Source organism: Meriones unguiculatus, chromosome 17 (genome assembly GCF_030254825.1).
Source record: "Meriones unguiculatus strain TT.TT164.6M chromosome 17, Bangor_MerUng_6.1, whole genome shotgun sequence".
NCBI classification, from domain to species: domain Eukaryota; kingdom Metazoa; phylum Chordata; class Mammalia; order Rodentia; family Muridae; genus Meriones; species Meriones unguiculatus.
In genome coordinates, this window is record NC_083364.1 from 72,025,593 (window position 1) to 72,045,598 (window position 20,006).

General features: G+C 37.6%; 1 protein-coding gene across 3 annotated transcripts in view; it reads left to right on the forward strand.

The window, feature by feature from the left end:
- Gbe1 (1,4-alpha-glucan branching enzyme 1) overlaps window positions 1–20,006 on the forward strand; it is a 262,697-nt gene that overhangs the window by 39,809 nt on the left and 202,882 nt on the right. For all 3 annotated transcript variants that reach the window (XM_060370626.1, XM_060370624.1, XM_060370625.1), the window contains exon 2: window positions 5,905–6,074. In XM_060370626.1, coding sequence (XP_060226609.1) covers window positions 5,905–6,074 — 170 coding nt within the window. The remainder of the gene's footprint in view (window positions 1–5,904; window positions 6,075–20,006) is intronic.

The window sequence follows — 20,006 nt, forward strand, 5'->3', positions numbered from 1 at the left end:
AATCTATTTAATGGTTGACTCAGTTCTCTTTTTATCTTCTGAGAATTCAGACTCTCCTGCCCTTCTCTTTAGTCTCTTCCCTTTAACTCTCAGCAATCTTTCTTGACCATCCACCTTTGTGCTTCTTACCTTGATAGCTGATTTCCTCTAGGAAGCATTAAGCAGAATAAAAAAGTCTCATAACCTGAGCTACTTAGGAAGGATTTTCCCTAAAGGGTTTCTTTTATGCTCACTCATAAGTACTTGAGAAGAGGTTCTGTATCAGTTAGGCCCTGAACCATTTTCTATGACACAACTGCTGTATTCATAATCCTGTTTTAAATTGGAATGTCAATACTGGTGTAGGATTTAGTATAGGTCATCTTCTAGGAGAACAAATTTTAGCTTCTTTCATTTTTTTTTCACATTCCTATCTCCATTTACTCTCTCACAGTAGGCTCCCTATTGGTTTAATTAATTCAATCCATCTTTTTAACTCAGATTTTACCCTAAAACTTTTATATTTCAGTCAGTATGTAATACCAAGAACATGTTATGTATTCACATGACTGTATTCTTATGACATAGATTCTCAGAGATGTTTGAAATTTAGGAACAAAACATGTATCTTCCCCAATCAGCATGTACATTAAAGATTAAACAAGAGTTATAAATAAAAGGAAACTGCTATGTTTAAGAAAATAGTGATATAGTCCGTTTTTATTGGGACAAAAGCTCCAGCCAGTACCCACAGAGAACATGCTGGCTAATGTGGGAAGGATCGTACTCTGCCTTCATTGATCCCCTATGACCTCTGAGGTTTGCCTACATTGAACAGGGTCAGAGGGTCAGGAAGGGCAGAGAAAGGAACTTTAAGTTCTTTAAGTGGCTTATTCAAGGTCACATGCAGAGGCTATAAACAAACAGAAAAACAAATAAACAAACCCGGATGGATTGTTTCTAGAGATGAAGCTGTTGTTATCCCCAGCTCTGCTGTTACTACTAATTGTAAGATGAATAATAGCCTTAAGAGTAAAACCTAAGTACTGCCATCTTAAGAAGGGATGATTTTAGTTAGAGATTTTATTGAAGATACCTCTTGGGGCCAATAATGATGCATCCTGTTGGTTATATTTTCCTGACCTTGAATAACATATGTATTTATGTGCCTCTATTTTTCCCATTTTATATATGAAAAAGGTTATTTTATATATGTTGCATCTGAGAGTATTTACAATACTTTTTCATGCATGTTCAAAATGCTTGATCCTATATTAACATCATAATTTAAGTTTGGTTGCCAAAATTTGACCTAGTTTCCAAGTGTCCTATAAATTCATAGAGAAAATATTAAGAGAGATGACTGCAGCCTGAGTGGGCATAGGCATGATGAGCTTGCTGTGCCCCCAGGCATTTTCTTTTCTGAGCCACAGTGATTTCAAAGTGCAATGTGCATTCCTGTATCAGAAGCTATGGGGCTGACCTTGAGGGGATTCAAAATATTTAGTGAAAGTAATAGAGTGCTTTAATCCTGTTTTCATTGAAACTTTACCAAATGGAGCACTGAAACATAATCTTAGCAAATTTTGTAACAATAATTAAAATAAAAAAAACCTTAAATCTGAGAATGTGTTTTTAATGCATAATATGTAGATTGACAATAAAAGTGTTATATTTACTTAACCTCTGAAAATATGGTGCCTTTTAAAAATAAGTTACTATTTTTCTGCATTATAATAATTTGTATTTCTTTTTGGCCTAAATTGTAATTTCTTTTGTTAGTTGTGTCATATTGTTCTGTCATTTTATTTTATTGATGATTGCTTAATAGCATTTGCTCTGAGTTGGTTTCCTTAATAAAAGGACTGGATCTAAAAAGGGTCCCAATGAAATAAAATACATGTAAAGAAGTTGGTCTGACTAGTGTATGAAGCTATGTTTAAAAAGAAACTTTTCATGATTTAAAGAGGATTTTTTTTGTTTGTTTGTTTCTTGTTTTGTTTTTGTTTTTTAAGTATTTTGGAACCATTGCTACCATTGTTTAAGTTCATAGGAAACTGAAAATTTTTTCATCTTGAATAAAGTACCAGATGTAGAGGCCACAGCTGGTACCAGGGCCTTGTGCTGTCCATCTCAGTGGGGCTTCTGATTTCTTGTTGCTTCCCACACTGTAAGGCAAATCTCTGTGTCATTCTTTTATTGTCTTGTGTGTTCAGTGACGCAGACACACATCCCATTCACAGCTTTACCAAAAGGACCAGCTTGTCTCTCTGAATAAGGACTGGAGTGAATCTCATATTCTCTTGTACATTTTGTTTGACCTCATCCTCCTCTTGCCATTTAGTGATTGAATATTTTGTAAATTTATTCAACTAGTTTCTCATTGTAAATGAGATAGATAATTTCCCAAAGTTTGGTTATAAACAATGCCATAATTTCATATGTGCTCTTACTTCTGTGGAATGCATTTAAAGAATGCATTTCTAAAAAGGGAGTCACTTAAATAAGGTGGTTTGAAAATTTAATAATGCGGATAATTCTCAACAGAGGAATATCTAATGGCAGAGAAACACTTAAATAAATGCTAAACATCCTTAGTCATCAGGGAAATCCATATCAAAACAACTCTGAGATTCCATCTTACACCCATCAGAATGGCTAAGATCAAAACTCAAGTTACAACACATGCTGGAGAGGATGTGTAGAAAAGGGAACCTTCCTCCATTGCTGTTGGGAGTGCAAACTTGTACAACCACTTTGGGAATCAATCTGGCATTCTCTTAAAAAACTGGGAATTGTGCTACCTCAAGATCCAGCAATACCAGTTCACCCAACAGGGGATCGAAACAGATGCTGAGACTCATAGCCAAACTTTGGGCAGAGTGCAGGGAGTCTTTGGAATTAGGGGAGGATAGAAGGACACAGAGGGGACAGAAGCCCCACAAGGAGACCAACAAAGCTAAAATATCTTAGCCCACGGTGTCCTGCAGAGACTGATGTACCAACCGAGGACCATGCTCAGAGAGGACCTAGACCCCCTCACTGCTAGATGTAGCCAATAGGCAGCTCAGTCTCCCTGTGGGTTCCTGAGTAAGGGGAGCAGGGTCTGTCTCTGACATGAACTTGCCTGCTCTTTCATCACTTGCCACTGGCAATGTGGCCTCACCAGGTCACAGAGGAAGAGGATCTAGGCAGTCCTGATGAGACTTGATAAGCTATGGACACATGGCAGAAGAGGAGAACTCCCTCTTTTGGAGGACAAGGGGAAGGAGATAGGGAGGAAGAGGGTAGGATTGGGAGGAGTTGAGGGAGGGGACTTTAATCTGGTTATATAATGAATAAATTATAATAAAATTAAAATTGAAAAAGAAAATTAATATTACATGTCAGATTAGTCCTTTGTATTCTAAAATTTTTTGAAAAAATTCCCCCTTCTCATTCCCAACTGTATCCTATCCAACCTGAATGGAACTGAAGGGTTAGATTTAGACCATCTTTGTTTATTTATTTTTATTTTTTCTGTAATTAATTATTTAGTGTTTATAATTTTGATATATTCAGAAATGAATGTATTAAGGATGACATCTTAATGACAGTTACAGATTTCTATGTAATTCGACATGCCATTTATTTATTTATTTTTCTTTATTAATTGCACTTTATTTACATTGTGTCCCCCCTGTGGTTCTCTCCCTCCTCCCGTCCTAATCCCTTCCTTCCTCCACCCTCTGCATGTATGCTCCTCCCCATGTCCACTGATAGGGGAGGACTTCTTTTCCTTCCTTCTGATCCTAGTCAATTAGGTCTCATCAGGAGTGGCTGCATTGTCTTCTTCTGTGGCCTGGTAATGCTGCTTCCCCCTCAGGGGGAGGTAATTAAAGAGCAGGCCAATCAGTTCATGTCAGAGACAGTCCCTGTTCCTATTACAATGGAACCCACTTGGATACTGAACTGCCATGGGGTACATCTGTGCAGGGGGATCTTAGGTTATCTCCATGCATAGTCCTTGGTTGTAATATAGACATGCCATTTTTTCTTGCTAATTTGCAATGCTGTCTTCTCATTCATTAGTTTTCATATGTGATTTCATCCCATGACTATTTGAGAAATCCAGTTAGTTCCAAAGCTCTGTTTCACATGGTTTTGGTTCCATAAATATAGTTGTATAAACATAGTTTTACATACCAAGTGAAATTCCTACAAATATTGTATAAGAATGTCTAGTTGACTTAATAATATAAAATCATACACATTATAAAATCTAATGTCTTAAAGTATTACTCACATTTTATAAAAGAATAAGAGAGCAAAGTAAGGGAGACTGAGAAAAGGGACCTTGCAAAGGGAGGTCAGATGTTGGAGTAAAAGCCAGATGCAAGCTCAGAGAGGCAGAGAAAGCAGCCAGCTGACCTCCTTACTCAGTTGACATCCCAGAAGGAAAAAGTCCCTTCTCCATGCTGTCTTAAAAACTTTTCAAACTGAATGTCCTTCCTTTCTACTTCCTGTGCATCTCTCTTTCCATCCTGCTGACTTCCTCTGACTCTCTGTATTTTTTTCCTATGTTCACTCCCTGTCAACTGGTTTCTTGCTCTATGGCTTGACCTATGGTTGACTTTATTTAGTCATGTTTACAGAAAGCTCTTGGTGTGTGCTAGGTCCCAGTCATATCACAGTTAGAAACAGGTCTTTCTAGTACACAATCTCAAGATTCACAGTGTGATCGAATTCCTGCAACACCAGGTAAATGCAGATTACAAAAAAATTATTAAGTGGCTACTGCTCAGTCAGGCTGCAGAACAGACTCATGAGCTCAACTGCTAAATTTATTTTCTCTCCACCCCCTAGGTTTACAGAAAATGCTGTAAAGAAATTCATCATGCAGTTCTGGCACCTGTTCTTTTTACATGAAATATCTGTGTGCTGGCTAGTTTTATGTCAATTTGACATAAGCTAAGGTCATCAAAGAGGAAGGAATGTAGGTTGAAAAAAATGCCTTTATAACATGGGCTTTAGGCACGCCTATAGGACATTTCCTTAATTAGTAATTGATGTGGGAGGACTCAACCCATTGTGGGTGGGACCTCCCCTGGGCTGGTGGGGTGGTGGTCTTGGGTTCTGTGTGGCTGAGCAAGCAACTTTGAACAAGCCAATAAGTGGCATTTCTCCATGGCCCCTGCGTCAGCTCCTGCATCCAGGTTCCTGCTTTGTCTGAGTTTCTACCTGACCTGCTTCAGTGATAAACAGTGATTTGGAAGCCAAATAAGCCTTTTCCTTCCTATGTTCCTTTTGGTCATGGTGTTTCATTACAACTTAAGTAACCCTAAGACAATTTACTTCACAATTAATTACTTTAGTTTTCCTAATTACTTTTTCTAAGTTTGCATCAGATGTAAAGGTTAATTAGTGAAAATAAGTAGTTTTTTGATTTATTTATTTGTTTGTTTATTTATTTTTTAGATGAACTAGTAAAGATCCTAGAATCCTTGGGAACTGGAGGTGGGGCAAGGAGCAGCCATGTGCTGTGCTGTGCCTATCTGTTTGGGAATCTTCAGTTCACTCTATGCTTACTGGCTTTTGTGATTTGACATGTTATAGTTCTTTCCATGGTCAGATGATTTAGGGTAACACTAGATGACCTGCGACTTCCTAATTTCATAAATACATGGTTATTAGAAAGGACCAAGACTTTCATTAACATACTATTTGTTGCTTCTTTCATGATTCAGAGACACATGGAGTAGCTTTGACAAAGAGCCCAGATGGCTGGCAAAACCTCTTGCCCTGTTGTAGGAAAATTGTGTGAAACTCCGCTGTAGAGTAATTTTATTTTCTTGCTGATCTGACTATATTATTTGAATATTTCACTTCTTTTTATTGGAAGGCCAAAATTTCTAACTTCTTTTCTTTCTTTGTACTTTTTCAAAGGTATAAGAAGTTTAGCCAGGTTTTGCATGACATCGGAGAGAATGAAGGTGGTATTGATAAGTTCTCCAGAAGCTATGAATCATTTGGCATCCACAGATGTGCTGATGGTGGCATATACTGCAAAGAATGGGCCCCAGGAGCAGAAGGAGTTTTTCTTACTGGAGAATTCAGTGAGTATTTTGAATGCATTGAGGATATTAATATTTTATTTTTCTGTCATGAAGACTTAATTTGCATTTTTAATTATATTAATATTAATGATTCAAGTAGTTATCTGACTTTCCAGCTAGTATCATAGAATTCACTAAATATTTTACTTCATGTGGTCTAATTGCTTCTGCAATCGTGTAATGCATGTATTTATGACTCTGTACTTTCTAGACTACAGTGCAAAGGAAATGATGGGATGTGAGAAAAATAGTGTTAGAAAGAGTATGACAAATTTACTCCACACTTGTGTCATCTTCTGATAAAAAGAAGGAATGGTATTGCTGAATATATTGGCACAGATAGTCTCATGAGCCTTTGTAGGGACTAGCTGGTATCACATTTTTTGGATCTTTTTTAGTCTTATATTGCTTTTGAGTCTTCAGTCTACTTCATAGGGATGTGGATCACACAGATGTTATTTGTCATCTTCATCTTTCCTTTATTTTGTCATCTGTACTATTACCAACACTAGATAGAGTTAAGACTGCAAAGAGACAATGTCAAGAAATAGGACTTCTTAGCTTGTAGTATAGTGGTTGGAAGGAGCATGAAAAAACTGTAAGACAGCCTGCTATGCTTTATGCTTGGAGGCTAAGTAAATACCATAATGCAACAAGGAAGAAAGCTGTATTTTGAAAATAAAATAACTCTATAAAAAAGTCAGTCAAAATGTCTTTGATATCATGAAAATGACCATCATCTTTAGTACCATAGGGAAGTATAATATTTGAGATTGGATATTGTCAGACTAAAACATTTTGTATGATGTGTTAATCTATTTCTATACATTCTGGAAATGCCAAATGTATAGGGATAGAAAATAGATTATAGTTGTTAAGGGATGAGGGCAAGAGGGTACTGTCTGGAATAATAAAAGTGTTTTAAACCGTAGTTACTGTGCTAGTGTATTAGCACAATCTGTGTTAGCATAGAATGTGTTACTTTTGTTGCTGTGGCAAAACACGGTGATCATACATGACTTACAAGATAAAGAGTTTGCTTGGTCTACAGTTCCAAGTGCAGAGTCCATCTTTGCAGTTCAGGTGTGATACCGGGTGTCTAGAGTAGAAGCTGAGAGGTTGCATCTTTAACCATAGGCAGTGGGTTTGGGGGAAATTAGCAGTAGGGTGTGGCTGTGATCCTCTGAAACCTGCTCCCAGGGATGTATTTTCACAATTCTTAACATTCTATATGTGAGCCAATGAATTATTTTATTTTCAAAATACAGCTTTCTTTCTTGTTGCATTATGGTATTCAGAACACCGTAGGTGATCTTGTGACTGTATAGAACTATATAATATAAAACTGTATATAGAACATAGATCTTTCTGTGTGTAAGTTATACTTTAAAGAATTGTCTTGTTCCCTGTTTTCTCCCTCTTCCAATGTTTGTCCCATTTGCCTTTCTGAGTGAGGATTGATCATCTTACCCAGGGTCCTCTTTCTTGCTTATTTTCTTTAGGAGTAAAGATTTTAGTATGTTTATCCTATATTATATGTCTACTATCCACTTAAAAATAGCCTCTAAAAGAGGCTACCCAGCAGGATATCAAAGCAGATGCTGAAACTCATAGCCAAATTTTGGGCAGAGTGAAGGGAATCTTATGAAAGAAGGGGAGATACAAAGACCTGGAGGGGACAGGAACTCCACCAGGAAAACAACATAACCAAGAAATCTTGGCCCAGGGGTCTTTTATGAGACTGATACTCTAACCAAGAGTCATGCATGGAGATAACCTAGAACCCCTGCTCAGATGTAGCCCATGGTAGCTCAGTCTCCAAGTAGGTTACATAGTAATGGGAAGAGGGACTGCCTCTGACATAAACTGATTGGCCTGCTCTTTGATCACCTCCCCCTGAGGGGGGAGCAACCTTACCAGGCCAAAGAGGAAGGCAACGCAGCCAGTCCTGAGATACCTGATAGGCTAGGGTCAGAGGGAAGGGGAGGAGGACCTCCCCATCAGTGGACTTGGAGAGGAGCATGGGAGGAATTGAAGGAGGGAAACAATTGAAGAAACTCAAATATGTTTATGCAGGTTGACTGGACCTAGAAGGCTTGGTTCAGGAATCCTGACTTGAGTGGTGATGGGATGAAGGAAAGAGACACACAGCATGTTTGTTCTATAAAACAAAAGGTCAGAGGTTAGCTAGTCTGTGTTACATCACAGGTCTCTGTAAGGGAGCAGTGTCAGGATACAGTCTTACAGGAGGAGGAAGCTGCAGTTGCTGGGTTTTACGCACAATGGTCTGTTGTTGGTAAGCATCTATATTTCCGTTCATTGCCAACATTCACACTTAGACTGATTCCTCTGAACATGACCCATAAGGGGAAGGCCAGCCCAATTTCACATGGGTCTGAGGCCTTCAAGCCTGACATGACTGTCTCATTTCAAACAATATACAATCACTCAGGAATTGATTAGCTCAAGACTTTATTTACTGCCTACAGCATACCTTTAATTCTAGCATTTAGGAGGCAGAGATAGGCAATTTTTTATGAATTCAAGACCAATCCCTTCTACACAGTGAGCTCCAGATCAGCGCTATATGAGACTTTGTTTTGAAAATTAACAAATAAATAAATAAATAGAATTTAGCAGAAGTTTTAGGTTTTATCTAAGGCAGTACTGTCCAAGAGAAATACAATTTATCACCTTCATATAATTCAAGATTTTTGGTAGTAATATGAAATACAAGAACACGTTAGTGAGATTTTATACTTTATTTACCCCAATATATGAGGCATTATCAAATTAATACATATTGGTTTTAAAACTCATTAACAGATGTTTTTATTCTCCTTTTGTACTGTGTCTTTGAAATCTGATATGGTAAGTATTATCACAGACATTGACTTTTCATGATCAAGTTAACAAAACTGTCAGTTAAAGAGTAGATTCACGGACCCAGAATTTATTTCAACTTAGTTAAAATTTTCTCAATAACTGAATTGAATAACAGTTTCAAATATTAAATTTAATAAAACAATAAAATTAATGAAAATTAAATTAATGTAAAGTTCAGTTTCTCAGTAGCATTAATTAACCACTTTTTATATTCTCAGTAGCTATATTTGGTATTGGATCTCTTGTTAGCATTTAGTATTATTTTATTCAGTATGGGGAATTGAACTTTCAGCCTCATACATGCTGAGCAAGTGCTCTACCACTGAGCTATTTTCCCCCGGCACTCAATTTTATTGTTTCTTTTTATTTCTATTTAATAAACTGTTGAGTATTCATTGAGAGTATATTCGCTAAGAGAACTCAAGTTAAGAGGGTTTTGTTCCCCCATTTATTTTGTATGTGTGTTGGTATTCATGTGCACACTTGTGAAGGTCAGAAGGTATCTTTCAGGACTCCTGGGGATTGAACTCAGGTCTGAAGGCTTGGTGGTAAGCTCCCTTACCTACTGTACCATCTTACTGGCCCTCAAGTTAAATTTTGATATAACGCTCCCACTCCCAAAAGAAATGTAAGAATTTCAAATAAAATGGCACTGATGTTTTATTCTATGTCTTATTAATTGGTAGAATAATTTTTTATAAATATCAAAATATAGGTAAGAAACTGTGAAATGTATATTCTCAAAATATAATTAATACAAATGTTGATTTATTAAACTACCAGTGGTATTTGAATAATTAGATTTAAAAATTTTAAACACTGTGTTTAAATTTAATGCTTAACTATTGAAGGTACAGTGATTTAAAGTCTTTTGTAAAGTGAAAGTAAAATTCTGTGGTTCATATTTTTTAAAAACATATTTTTTTGTTAATTGTTTGTGTGTGTGTGAGACTCAGAGGGCAGGTTGTAGAACTCTGTTCTTTTCTTCCTCATGTGAGTTCCAGGGATCCATCTCAGGTTATCATGCTTAGTGGCAGGCCCCTTTACTGCCTGAGCCATATTGCTCTCTAGTGGTCTATAATTTTTATGTGAAGAAGTCCTGTGTTAACCTTTTCCTTTTTGTCTTGAATTGATTTTTAAAATCCCACCTTTTGGAGAGTACATTGCTTAATTTTAATGCTTTTTATATCCTGGAGATAGCATTTATCAAAATGATTTCTGATCAACCAAAATTTATTTAATTGTTAAGGTAACAAGACATCATCAGATTTAAGAAGGAGCCTCAATATTTAAACTGTGCACTAGGATAACAATACAAATGAAACTGTCATTAGAAGCATCAAGATTATAAAATATTTTAGAAATATTCAAATAGCAAAGCAGTTATTTTTGTAGTAAGTCGGGAAGGATAATTTTTTTTTTGTCCATCATCACATGGTCTCAGGGTCTCAGGGTGAGAGCTCACCTCATTTTGTCTTTAAAGAGGTGGGTGTGGCTGTGTGGTTCTGGACAGAAAGTTGCTGGCTTATCTGGGAGGTAAGCATTACCCAGGGAGATAGCATCTCCAAACAAGAGAATGCAGCAAGCAACAACAACAAAACCATTTAATCTGAGATGTACTTTAATGGGAGCTGACTTGTCCCCTCTGCAGTCTCAGGATGACATCTCCCCCACTGAAAGAGCAAGCCCTGTATAGGTCAGAGACGAGTTCATGAGCCAGTCATGTATTTAGAAGAATATTTATTTCAGTAAGTGTGTGAGTACTGAGTGAGCAGGAATCTAAAAGACAGAGTTGTGTTGATGATGACAGTCTGGCTCAAAATACTTCCTTAAAAACATTAACCAAGTCCTGCTCCTAACATGACAGATTTTGTTCTGTTTTGCCTTTTTAATATGTCTTATCTTTTTCATCCCCACATAGATTAGTTGAACAAGAAGTTATTCCCTGCCCCCCCAACCTTTTAAAGATTTTTTTCAAGACCAAGATTATTTGAAAATTTTATTATAAGTCTTCTGGTAACTAGATTTGTGCTAACCTGAAAGAAATTTTTATCAACTCATAGATTATGAACAATTTCAAATTTGGAAACCAAAAAAAATGTTGTTCTAGATGGCTTTGATAATGAAAATGAAATTTTTAAAAGGGATTTAGCTATAAATGAGTTTATACCTAACCAGCTGATAAACTGAGGCAGCAGCCAACTCATCCTGTTCTCTGAAATTAACCTTTAGCCACACACTGATCATGTTAAATTTCTCTGTGTTTTCCTTCTTCATGCAACAGAGATTTGACTTAAAAATATTCTTTTAAAAATCTACTTTTGGCTACCATAAAAAGCTAAAATGTTACGCTCAGGTTGCGAGGCTAAGCACTGCACTCAGGGTCAGCTGCTTTGGACCCAGAGAAGAGCATGTCTGATTGCATGCGGGCTGATGCCCCAGGTCCCGCCTCTGAGAAAAAGGTATCGGACGGGTCTGATGCTCTTTGGGTGGATGACACCTAAATGAACATCGGTACAAAGTCCCAATTTATTTCTAATATCAGAGATCAGACCTCTACTCTTGCCTGATGCGTCTAAAACAAAAAGGGGGAACTGTAGACAGCTGCGTAAAGCCGCGCCTTAAAGATGGAGCTGGTTTCCACCTTCCACCTTCCCGATGGTGAGTGCTCTCTGTCACGAACAACTCCACATTTGGCTAAGGCTGAGGATCTGGCTTGCTTCCATGTATGTGGACCTATCTGCATTGCCCACGTGGCATGCTGGGGTTGGCTACCCAGAGGCTATTTAAGCTGTGGGCTGGCTTTCCCCAGGGTCAGATAATTGTTCAAGGTTCCTGAATAAACTGCATTGAAAAAAACAAACAAACAAACAAACATAATTCTGCTTGTGTTTTCATTGTAGTAATTAATGAATGCTTTTATACCGATTTCATCCTGAAACTTCATAGTTAATATAGACAAGCTTTAAAAATCAACAAAATATTATACTTCTGCTAAGTGATAAATTATTATATTTATTTGACAAAGAAAAAAATGCCATTATTTTTATCTACACTATTTAGATAATTTTTTGAAATTAGAATTAAAATATACCTATACTTAAAAAAAACAAATAAATAAACAAAGGATAGACTAGTCTAGATGCTATAGCCTAGAAACTGTCAAGATAAAATGAATGAATGGCTAAATAGATAAAAGGCTGGGGTATAACTCAGTGGCAGAGTATCTTAGTATACATAAGACTCAACTTCAAGTCTCAGAACTACAAGAAGAGAATATACAGCCTTTAATTCTGTTTGGTGGAAAAATGATACCTGTTCTTAAAATACTTTAATGTTTTCTAATTTGTGTTTTGTTTTGTGATGAGTTTAGAAATAGACAATTCCATATATTTGTTTTTTTAAGGGCTTTGTCTCTCTCTCTCTCACATACACACACACACACACACACACACACACACACACACAGACACACACATATTTCTTTTTTTTTCTGTCTGAGCCGAGAATGTGAAAGGAAGGAACTTTTATTAGCCTGTTTCATTTCTTATCTTAGAGGCTTACTGCCTCCTTCTTGTAACCTAGGCTGAGTCCTGGAAGCTTCTAGCCTCTGGTACAATTTAACCTAGGTCTAGAATGCTTTCAACATTAATAAGTTTACTCTTTCTTGCTCTTTCTGAGCTCTTAGCTGGATGGTTCAACTCAGCTGTCTGGCTCTAACTCCTCTCCCAGCTGACTTATTCAATCTGGCTTCTCTCTAGACCCAGGAATTGCCTGCTTGGCCTCAAACCAACTTCAGCAATCTACTGTAATTTTCTGGCTCCTAATTCTCTCGCTTGTTCTGCCTTCAACCTCTTTCTGTAAAACTTTCTCAGTAAAACTGCCTCTTCTCCTTCTCTCTGTCTGTCCCTTAAGTAGCTTCCCCTTCCTCTCCTTGTGAGAGTTGGGCATATTCTTTTCTGTTAAATTTTTCTCTGATTCATCAGTTTTTCTGCTACTCAATTAGACATCACTTTCAAACATGGGTATTTTCTTCTACAAACTAACTACCTTCATTTTTGAGATTAAAGGCAAGTACTACCACACCTGGGCTTTTCTTTAACTGATAATTGCTTTATACCAGCCTGGCTTTGAGCTCAGATTTACTTGCATCTTTCTCCTGGATTGATGGCATGTTTATATTTCAGCTGGATCACACAGATCTAGAAGGTCTTTGGTTGTGATCTCTTGGCAGAGCAGCCATATTCTGAATTAAAATTCCTCCACATGAGAATATTTTAAGTAGAGTTGCTTGAGAAAAGTGCACATAAATGCTTTTTAAGAAATAAGTTATAATGTGTTGGTGTTTAAAATGAAGTATTTGGGTTTGAGCATAGAGTGGATTTCTGTAACCATGTGTCTTCCATGCTCCATAGAGATAAAGGTGCTCTGTGGATATTTCCTGCCCAACTAAGTACTTTGGGTCCTACTTTACCAATGTGAAACATCTATACCATGTTCAATGCTGCATTAATGAAGATAAGATGCTTTTTCAAATGCTTAGAAACTACTGCTATTAATTTCAAAAGCAGTTGGACCTCATAACATTCATATAATCAGTTTTGTCCAAACTGAAGAAGACATAGCTATTGCCATCCATTATCTTTTCAAACTATACAATTTATTATTATTTGTGTGTTTATGTATGTTATGTATGTGACAGTTGTGTGTGTGTGTGTGTGTGTGTGTGTGAATGTGTGTGAGAGAAAGAGAGAAAGAAGAGGGGGCTGGACTACAGTCTTGTAGAATCTGTTTTTTCCTTTCACCTTAGGATCTGGGGAATCAAATTTATGTACTCAGACTTGTATAGCATCCACCTGTATCTATTCAGCCATCTTCATGGCCTGTCATCTGTGTTTTAAAAAGTTCTTGACAAAGAAAGAACTTCACAGCTTACAAAGTACATTTCTTTTCTTTATTTGAGAGAGAGTGAGACAATCATTTCATTTTCCTTTCAGTTCCTTTTATAGGGACACCAGTGCAGGGAGCCAGCGGGTATTGTAACCATTCAAAGTGTGTATGTGAAATGCAGCATTGTCACTGATGTTAAAGACATCTCAAATTTTGGAAGTCTTTTTGTTTGGAATTCAAGTAATTTTCCTAATTTTATGTAAGAACTAAAATAGATTACAAATTTTATAAAAGTATAATTGGTTTAGCATCATAATTTGGGAGGCCCTAGCCTGAAAGCTGGTGGTTACACTGATTGTTTTATAAGTATCTTATAATCACACACTGCAATTCCAACATCAGTAGCTTTTGTATTATCCTCCTTCCCCTGATCTGGGATGGTTCCAGTCAGCTCTCACTGGTGTGGTGTGTTACAGAGAGCTCTAACGTTTGAACAGCTTATAATGGCAAAGCCTTCCGTGTCCACTCATGCAGGCTCCAGTTGTTAGCTCTGGGTCTGCCCAGTATGTCCCATTACTCATAGAATCTAGGATAGGGCAGAAACATTTCCTTGGGGCATTGCTGATCTTCTCAGAAGGGAGGAAAGGATCAATGGAAGCATCCCGAGGTGGCTCTAACAGCTTTGATTTAGCAGTCAAATGTGATTTGCACTTTGCCTTGATTGCTCATATAATCCAGACCAGACTTATGTTACTGAGGCATAGAAGATGAACTCCGTTTTATAGAGATGCTCAATAAGCATGGGTCATTAATGCAGGCACCTGTCCCCTGAGGACAAGAATATATCCTACATTTTCTGATGTTATCTTCTTTTCATGGGAATACTATAGAATGTCCTTACCCAGACGAAGACGATGAAATCAGTATACCTAATTATTGTAGAGAACAACTGCATGCGCAGTTCTGTTGTTGACTGAAATGTCACATGCCTGTATATATGATGCCCCCAATAGTCATACTTTTGTCTATCAAGGGTTAACTTTGCAGATTTCACTGCAGTCTCTGAGTCTGAGTTTTTCCTGAGGGAAGGGAGTTGGATAGGCAGGAGAGTGTTCCACTTAAATTGTTTAGAAGTGTTTTGGTTTCTGACTCATGGATTCCAGTGGAGCTTCAGAGGAATTCTCTGCCAGGTAGACATTTTCAACTCTCTGTGAGTCTTCTGTGCGTTGTGTCATGGTTTACTGTCAGCCTGCTTACTGGAGTTTTGAAGTTTCTCTAAAGCAGGGTTTTAAGACTATTCTGGGATCTGCTTGGCAGAGGGGTGGCAAATTGCAAGCTAGGTCAGGAAAGCTTTAGAATGCTGCTTACCAAAACAGTGTCCCTGCTGAGAAACGTTCTCTGAAATGTGTGAGACTCTAAAATAAGCAGTCAGCAAAAAGGCACTTTGTAGAAAGTTTTCAGTACCTCCTCTCACTTTTTAACTTGATGTTGGTTTTTTAGCCCCTATTCTGTTAGATTTAGTGAATTCACTTCTGCTTTACAGACACAATTATAAGGAGTGTCTCCCTCAGAACACTGATCCGGAGAGTGGATTCTTCCTTCTTGTCACAGGCATGCAGTCAGAGTCTACCTCTTACATCCTGTGCATATTGCAAAGTGAACGTTTCTTCCCATCTGCCATCCCATGAATGATAATTCCTCTCATTACCATTCTGTGGCACAATATTATATAAAATGATGAACTAGGAGTATGACAGCAAACAAACTCATCTAGAATTAGGAAAGTCTGAACAAGAATAACGTGTAAGGAATAAATTATGTGCAGGTGAGATGGGAAAAAGATGTACATTTAAATGAATTTTAAGTGCTATTTTTTTTATGAGTCCTATATTCTGCATTAATTGAAATGAAACTGGAAGCTACGGAGTTTGTGTTGTATTTGTCTCTGTAAACAGGGTGGTTCAAAATACTTACAGAAAATCTAAACTAAAAAACATGGTTTTGGTTTTCCAGCAGAAAACGAGTTGCATATATCCTTATGTTCATATTTTATGTTAAGGTTTATTTGTGTGATTCACACACACACATATGTGTATTTTCCCTGTCCTGTTTTAACTAATATTTTCCTTCTGTGTACAGATTTAGACCCCAGTGGTGCTACATCACAGAGTCTTGTTGGAATGCTTAATGGGATTATGTTTGTGGAGATGCATCCTTCCTAGGATTTTAGAAGATTGCTGTTAGAGTCCTTAATGCTGGAAGGGAGATTTTGAACTGCATGACATAAGTAGTAATTTTCTATCATCACATTGCCTTTTTATAAAAATCCTCTTAAAAATTTATGCTGTGTGGATAAGATGGAACTTCCTGTTAAGTGTTTAAATTTTTATGTTTTCCTTGTATTTAAAGTTTGTAAACTTTTATAATGAATTTTTAGCATTTTTTCTATTGAAATTTTAACAATTTTGTCTATCAGAATGACTTGCCATTTACTTATACAAAGGTACATTATTTATATTATTCTTTTATTAAATTAGAAGCTTTCCCAAAGAAGTAATGTTTTACTTTATAATAGTCACATCTAGCTAAGACTGTGCCAGATTTTAACATAGATCAACATTTTCAGGTTCCTGATCACAATGCAGCTATTCATTTTTACACTGACTGAAGGAACTGTGATTTATGACAGACAGTGTAGGCCATTCCAGTTTCGTTTGTTAGTGTTTTCTTTCTCATGCCACAGACTGCAAGTGTCTTAATATCATGCTGAGTTGTGGAAGGGTTTATAGAAATGTGGCTCACCGGTTAAAGGTGGACAGCAGTCCCCAGCCCACCCATGTAGTTACCCCAGGGCGTCAAATGGCGTCCATGTTATTTTCTTAAAGCTTGCTGCAGTAGCTGGCTTCGCATCGCATTCTCATCTCATATCCACTTCCTTGTTCTCTGTTACTAGCTTGAACTCTTCAGTTTTTAATTCTTTTTTTTTAATTGAAAACTGATTTTTATTCATACAATATATTCTGCTTATCATTTCCTCTCCCCCAGCTCCTCCCCACTTCCACACCCACCCAGATCTACACCCTTCCTTTTTTTTTAATTTTCTTTACTAGAATACAAACAGTTATCCTAAAAAGAAAACCAAAACCAAAAAAAAAAAAGCAAAACAAAACCAACTAACCAACCAACCAATCAAGAAACCCAAATCCCCAACAAACCTGCATAGAAATAGGACAAAATAAACAGAAAAAAAAAGAAAAAAAACAAAGCAGAAAAAAGCCAAAATACTTAGAGATGCTGAGACTCACAAATTGGCACACACAGAAAATCCATAAAGAAATAGTATTAGAAAGCATACAATATAAGCAAAAGATCTGTAAAGAAAGAAAAATATCCAGGCAAAGCATTGTGAGGCAAAATCCTCCCAAAATATCATGGAGCTCCTGCGGAATGCCGCACCTTAAAGATGGAGCTGGTTTCCGCCTTCCACCTTCCCGATGGTGAGTGCTCTCTGTCACGAACAACTCCACATTTGGCTAAGGCCAAGGATCTGGCTTGCTTCCATGTATGTGGACCTATCTGCATTGCCCACGTGGCACGCTGGGGTTGACTACCCAGAGGCTATTTAAGCTGTGGGCTGGCTTTTCCCAGGGTCAGATGATTGTTCAAGGTTCCTGAATAAATTGCATTGAAAAAAAAAAGAAATGTGGAAATCATCCCTTAAAAACATGATGATAAAATGTCTCTCAAAGTCACATGCAAATATTTCATTCATGTGATAATATATGAGATATATGATAAAAAAAAATCATGGAGCTCCTTCTGTGTTGGCCGTTTGCTGCTGAGCATGGGGCCTGGCCTCAAGTGTGGTTTGTACTTGCGAGCCCCAAGTATCTGCAACACAAGAGTTTTTTTATTGGGGTTTGGGCAAGAACTGGGAATTTCCAGCTTAGCAGTTACATGACTGTTGAGACTCACAGAAACTGTGGCAGCATGTACAGGTCCAAGCCAGATTGGGTCCCAGTGCTAAAAAGAAAGAAAACGTATATCTTCATCCCTAACACATTGATGTCACTCACAAAGGAAAACAATTTTTTGTCCAGTCGAGTCTCACTAGGTATATAAACTACATTGTTAATTCTTACCAATATTTTCATGTAAAAATGAAAGTATTTTATCACATGACTGGATATTTTGGGGGGGGGGGGAGTTTGGAGAAGAAACTATCATTTCATTGTATTTTGACAGTTGATTGTGTGGAAGGGTGGATGTATCAGCTTTAGTTCAGATTTCTAAAGCCCTTCCTCTTGTGATGGATTTCTTAGGAAAAGATTGAGTCATCTTGGATGCTTGTATATTAGCAGCAGAAAAACCTCTACCATGTTGTTTAGGAACCTGAAAATTGTTATGTGCAGATATTACGGTCCCCAAAGACCACCAAGAGCCAGACCACATTTGCAAGAGCAAAGAACTTTATTCAGGCTTAAGCTTGGTCTCTCCACCTTCACCAACACAGTGGATCAGAGAGCCCCAAGTACCTGCAAGGTTTTTTTATCGGGGTTTGAGCATGAACTTGGAATTTTCAGTTTAGCAGTTACAGGATTGAGTGACATTCAGCAAGGGCAAGTTTGTTATAAAAATGAATGTACGTAAGACAGAAGTCACTGTCAACAACCGGAGTAGCCATGGACAGAGCCATGGATCAGTTTTCACTCAGTTTTTGGATGCCTAAAATTCACCTCTATTTTTGTCCAAGTTTAACCCTATCAGAATAGAGTGGTATTCTCAGAACATAAATTAGCCTTAATCAGTTTAAACTGTGCATATGTCTTAATTAGGGTTTCTATTGCTGCAAGGAAACACCAGTACCAAAAGCAAGTTGGAGAGGAAAGCTACCCAGAGGCTTTTTAAGCTGTGGGCTGGCTTTCTCCAGGGTCAGAAGATTGTTCAAGGTTCCTGAATAAACTGCATTGAGAAGAACAAAAAAAAAAAAAAAAAAAAAAAAAAAAAAAAAGATCAGAAAGAAGGAGAGGAGGACCTCCCCTATCAGTGGACTTGGGGAGAGGCATGCATGCAGAAATGGGGGAGGGGGGAGGGTGGGATCGGGAGGGGAGGAGGGAGGGGCTTATGGGGGGATACAAAAGGAATAAAGTGTAATTAATAAAAGTTAAATAAAAAATTAAAAAAAACATTTATAAAAACAACCTTTATTAAGATGTTTTAGGAAATAATTTGGGAAATGTGGAGGTTTAAATGAGAATGGCTCCCTTAGGCTCATATACTTGTGTGCTTGCTCTGTAGTTGATAGAACTGTTTAAGAAGGATTAGGAGATGTGGCCTTATTAAAGGAACCCTGCCACTGGGTTGGGCTTTGTGGTTTCCAAAGCCCACACTGTTCCCAGTTAGCTTTCTGTCCTCTGTCTGGCTCCCTCTCTGGTTCTCCCCTACCACCACTTTCTACTTCTTTCTTCCTTTCTCCCTCTCTCTCATTCTTATCTTCTCTGTCTCTTTTTCTCCTTCCTTCTCTCTCTCTTTCTCCTCCTTCGCTTCTCTACCCCCCTTCTTTTTTTTTTTTTTAACTTTAGGTTATTCTGTGAATGTATAAGCTCTCAGTTACTGTTTCAGTGCTATGTCTGCTTGTTGTCATGATCCCCACGATGATGTCATAATGTTTGTGGACTCATCCTCTGGGACCATAAACATGCCCCAACTAAATGCTTTCATTTATAATGTGCTTTTTTCCATGGCGTCTCTTCACAGCGATAGAAAATTAACAAAGACTGGAAGACATTTTCCAAACCATGCTCTAAAGTAAGAACAAATGTGAAGAGTAATTATCTGAGACTTGTAAATATTATGTTCTTTTAAATTACCATTTAGGTGTTTTGATTATTCAGCTTGATGTTAAGTTACACATTTTTTTAAATATTAGTTACAGTTTATTAACTTTGTATCCAAGCTGTATCCCTCTCCTTCATTCTCTTCCAATCTCACCCTTCCTCCCTCATCTTCTCCCTGTCCCTTTCCAAGTCCACTGCTGGGGGAGGACCTCCTCCCCTTTCATCTGACCCTAGCTTATCAGGTATCTTCAGGCCTGGCTGTAAAGTTCTCCTCTGTGGCTTATCAGAGCTGCTCCTCCCTTGGGGTTGGGGTGGGGGT